Consider the following 5362-nt stretch of genomic DNA (forward strand, 5'->3'; position numbering starts at 1 on the left):
CTATATCAACTTTATCTGATTAAATTTTGAGTTAGTGCTAAGGAGGTTAGCCACATTTCTTACAACTGTGAAACTGCCTTAATAATATTATTTTTTTATCAACAACAAACTAAAAAATTAATAAATAAATAAAAATGTATTTTTGTCCATGGCAGTAATATAGATAATACATGCAACCTATGTTCAGGATTGGCTTTTAGGCTATATTGCCCACTCCTACTTAGTTGTAAAACTGAACATTTAAATTTAAACCTAATTTTATTCAAGGGTGTGAATCATGTAGGCCTTTAACCTTTAGCCTGTCTGGTACAAAGAATACTTACAGACCAAACTGTGTTACACCAAAACGTTTTTTATAGGGTGTGTTCAAATCCGGCAGCTGCATCCTCAGACGGTACCTGGCCCATCTGGACTGAGTGTCTTGTAAGCTGTGAAAATGAGGAGGCTGGAAGAGTTTGGCTATAGATTCGAAAAGGTCTAATTGTCACTGCCCCTCACTAAGCTCTGTCGCCTAGCAACCAAAACAGTTGTTACACAAAGCAGGCAAAGAATAGATGCTAATTTACTTTTTGAGGAGCTGCAGCTGTACCACCGTCAAAGATATCAGATTTGTAGTTCACACAATGCCCACATTTTGGAATCCATGCTTCAATGCCAGCCAAACATAGTTGCACAGGGACAGATAACTTTTCAATAAACCAAACATTACCCGCAACATATCTGACTTACTAACCATATAAATGAACTGTTTTCACTAAATAAATGCAAAGTTATTCACATACTTGTATTATATTAACCTATACATACAATTTTCACTACTACTCGTCACCATTTCCCCTTTTCCTCTAAGCACAGAGTAGCTGGCTTGCTCAAATAATCACGAATAATACGTACCTGTCCTTAAAGAGGGGCAAAAAAAGGCTGCATTTGTCAGTCGCATATGAAGGAGTCTTCAGATTCAAACAGGCCCCAGCGCTGTGCTCTGACATAATTGGCTGACTAATCTGGGCTTCAGAGGAAGCAGCTGCCGGATTCAAACACAGAGATAGACAACCCAGCTGAATACATACAGTGCCTTGTGAAAGTATTCAGCCCACTTGAACTTTTTGACCTTTTGGTGGCCTCAAACATAAAGATGTAAAATTATAATTCTTTGTGAAGAATCAACAAAAAGTAGGACACAACCATAAAGTGGAAAATCTTTTCTTTGGCTATTTTAAACCTTTTTTAGCAAATAAAAAACAAAAAAAATTGGTTGTGCAAAACCATTCAGCCCCCTTGAGTGAATACTTTTTAGCGGCACCTTTTCCTGCAATAACAGCTGCAAGTCACTTGAGGTATGTCTATCAGTTTTGCCCATCGAGAAACTAAAATTTTTGCCAGTTCTTCCTTACAAAACAGCTCCAGCTTAGTGAGGTTGGATGGAGAGCATTAGTGAACAGCAGTCTTAAGTTCTTTCCACAAATTCTCGATTGGATTCAGGTCTGGACATTGACTTGGCCATTATAACACCTGGATATGTGTATTTGCAAACCATTCAATTGCAGATTTTGCTTAATGTTTTGGATCATTGTCTTGTTGGAAGATAAATCTACGTCCCACTCTCAGGTTTTTCAGCCTCCGACACGTTGTCTTCCAGAAATCCTGTATTTGGCTGCATCCATCTTGCTATCAATTCGAACCATCTTCCCTGTCCCTGCTAAAGAAAAACAGGCCCAAACTATGATGCTGCCACCACCATGCTTGACAGTGGAGATGGTGTGTTCATTGTGATGAACTGTGTTGCTTTTACGCCAAACATAACATTGTGCATTGTTGCCAGAAAGTTTGATTTTGGTTTCATCTGACCAGACCCTGTTCTTCCACATTTGCTGGCTTTCTCCCATAAAGGCCAGATTTGTGCAGTGTACAACTGATTGTTGTCCTATAGACAGTCTCCCACCTCAGCTGTAGATCTCTGCAGTTCATCCAAAGTGTTCATGGGCATCATGGCTACATCTCTGATCAGTCTTCTCCTAGTTTGAGCTGAGAGCTAAGTGGGGCTGGGTCTTTGTAGATCGCTGTGGTCTAATACTCATTCCATTTCAATATCATTGCTTGTTCAATACTCCTTGGGATGTTTAAAGCTTGGAAAATTTTTTCGTACCAAATCCAGCTTTAACTTCTCCATAACAGTATCTCTGACCTGCCTGGTGTGTTCCTTGTTCTTCATACTGCTCTCTGCCCTTTAAACAGACCTCTGAGACTATCACAGAGCAGGTGCAGTTATACAGAGACTTGATTACACACAGGTGTATTTTTTATCATCATCAATCATTTAGGTCAACATTGATCATTCAGAGATCATCACTGAACTTTTGGATAGAGTTTGCCTCACTGAAAGTAAAGGGGCCGATCATTTTGCACACCCATCCTTCAGTTTTTTATTTAATAAAAAAGTTTCAAATATCCATTAAATGTCTTTCCATTTCATGATCATGTCTCACCTGTTGTTGATTCTTCTCGTGTCTTTATGTTTGAAGCCTGAAATGTGGCAAGTGGTCAAAGAGTTAAAGGGGGCCCGAATCCATTGCCAGACACTGTTAGTGCAACAACATAACAGTTACAGGACAATATGATAGTAGGATCAACACACACACATATAGCAAAGACTCAACCAAAAGAAAAAAACATTTCTAAGAAGTTGCTCAGAGTTATTTTCTTTAATATTTTGTTGTCTTGATATCTTTCAAAATGAATAATGTTCTGACTTCTCACATATGGATAATTTAAGTTTGAAGCAGTGATTTAATGTAATAGCAGAATTCTAATAAACAACCGTAAATCCCTGCATCAAGTAAAGGTGGATGTTTTGGGATAAAGTCTAAGTAATTAATTTCATTTTCTAATATATTTTTGAATTTCCTGTGGAAAATGATTGCAGACACATCCGGCCTTAAATAAAAGACGGCATACATGTGCTGTCGTTGGGAATGGAGGGATCTTGACAAACAGCAGCTGTGGAAAAATGATTGATTCAGCTCAGTTTGTGATCAGGTAAAAACAATCTCAACAGTATTGTGCATCTTGGATACTAAAACATAAGCAAATTCCAAAAATGTTTCATGTTGTCTTTTCAGGTGTAACTTAGCACCTTTGTTAAATGGATACGAGAAACATGTCGGTGTTAAAACGGATATTGTGACGGCAAACCCCAGTATCATTTCCCATTGGTGAGCAAACAGATATAAATTTTTATTTTTTTTTTTATTCAGTTGAATTTCTCCAAACTCCCAGTTCACAGTTGGTTTGTTATTGCAGGCATGACTCTCTTTTAAGAAGTCGGCGTGTCTTTGTTGAGAGACTGTGCCAGTATGGCAACTCCAAGTTGTTCCTTCCTGCATTCTCCTTTGTTGGTCACACAGAATTGTGTATGCGGGCCTTCTATACCATTGAGGACTTTGAATTGCCCATCCAGCCTGTTTTCTTTAATCCAAACTACATTGATAGTCTAAATGTGTTTTGGAAATCTTTTAAATTGAAGGAACAACGTATCACCACTGGTCTCATTATGACAAGTCTGGCACTGGAGCTATGTGACAGTGTTCATCTGTATGGATTCTGGCCCTATAGTGTTCATCCCCACAGCTTCCAAGATCTGACTGCGCACTATTATGACGATTTGAAACCTACAAATAGGCACCTTATTCCAGAAGAGTTTAATCTTTTATTGCAGTTGCACAGCCAAGGTGTACTAAAACTTCACCTTGGGGAGTGCAAGCCCAACAAATAAATTACCTGGACAACTGCGGTCTGGAAAAGACTTTAATTCAAGAATACATTATATTATTAGGGTTTCAGCTCTACGCTTCTCATTACACCATGTTCATGTTTCTTAACCACAATTACTATTTCACCAGAATCAGAACTACTTTATAATCCCTTGCAGGAAATTCTCTACGATATCACCGGGAGCTGAACAGCAAAAACTTGAACTATCCTCATGATAAAGTGAAGTTTTAGTTGAATAAATACCATAAGATAAAGGTTTAAAAACACATGAATGTAATAAAAGAAGTAAAATGTTTACAACACAATTTTACCCATGTGTATTTATAACCAAAAGTTATTATTTTATGCACATAATTTTTGCATTTTGTGACCTCTCTAAGTCTGTTTTTCATGTATTTATATCAGTTTCTGGTCTATATACAAAAAAACGAACAGATGTCTTCAAGTAGAAAAGAATGAGAAAAAACAAATGAGTCTGCAGAACAGCAGGTAAACTCTTCAAATGGTCATCAAGATCTCTGGTCAAAACCATCTCTGCCTCTTAACATATTTAGTTGATTATTGTATACATGTACAGTTATGTATGGGACATTATACTCAATGCCTGCTTCCCTCTGAAAAAAATAAAATAAAATATTTTAGGCATGCATATTGTGAATATATACTAAAATCCTACAATAGTCCAATTAAAGACAAAATTGGGTTTAAGTAAATGTAAATACCTTTTTGTCCCACAATTAGGAAATTTGATAGATTGATTGATTGATTGATTGATTGATTGATTGATTGATTGATTGATCTCACAGTGGAGAAATTCAATTGCTACATCAGCTCAAATATTCAAAGGAGAAGAATGTGCAAACGGAAGAAAAAGGTGCATGAGATATATAAATTATGTACAGTGCATCCATTTATGACAGCTTTTTTTTTTTATTAGGTATTTATATAGATGGATATTTATATTATATATATAGTTATTGCACTGGGTGTCAAATATAGAGAAACAGATTATTGCACAGCGTATTAAATAGTAATTAAACATTATACATTGCACAAGTTATTGATATTGTAGTGTTGCATTGTCGAGTCATCATCTCTGATCGGTTAAAAATGATCTAAAATAGTCACTACTAAAAATAGTCACTACTGAAACATGTGGTGATGTTTTGTTGGTGAAGTGGATTTTTCTGTATTGGGAAAATGAAAAGTCCTTCCTCTATTTACTTGCCTTTACCTTTTACTACTGATAAGGGACAGCTCTATATTTTTAAGTTCCCAAACAGAACAGCCATCACAGAATGTGGAAAGAAATATTTGCTGAAATAGAAAAAAAAAAAAAAAATGTGTAGGGTTATAATTGCAGACCATACTTTTAAGTCAACAAGTTTACTATTGGTCATGTTCAGACTAACATTTATTTTGCTGGTATGTTCAAATTACTAACTTCCTAAAATGTGTCACAATTAAAACAGTGAAAAAAAATCCACAAAAAAAACACAGAAATAGTCAAAACTTTTCTTATGTTAGTTAATAGTTGGATATCAGCAGACGGCTATTTCACAAAAATAAATAGAAGGATTAGGTTGGGATT

General features: G+C 36.1%; 1 protein-coding gene across 1 annotated transcript in view; it reads left to right on the forward strand.

Moving 5' to 3' along the window:
* The window catches only part of LOC107084778 (alpha-N-acetylneuraminide alpha-2,8-sialyltransferase-like), a 7886-nt gene extending 3491 nt beyond the window's left edge, over nt 1-4395 (forward strand). Inside the window, exons 7-9 of the mRNA XM_015374781.1 lie at nt 2924-3036; nt 3120-3212; nt 3301-4395. Of these exons, the coding sequence (XP_015230267.1) occupies nt 2924-3036; nt 3120-3212; nt 3301-3772 (678 nt within the window). The 3' untranslated portion in view covers nt 3773-4395. The remainder of the gene's footprint in view (nt 1-2923; nt 3037-3119; nt 3213-3300) is intronic.
* Nucleotides 4396-5362: the final 967 nt, after the last annotated feature.

Source organism: Cyprinodon variegatus, unplaced genomic scaffold, assembly GCF_000732505.1.
Source record: "Cyprinodon variegatus isolate N-32 unplaced genomic scaffold, C_variegatus-1.0 Scaffold109, whole genome shotgun sequence".
Lineage (NCBI taxonomy): Eukaryota > Metazoa > Chordata > Actinopteri > Cyprinodontiformes > Cyprinodontidae > Cyprinodon > Cyprinodon variegatus.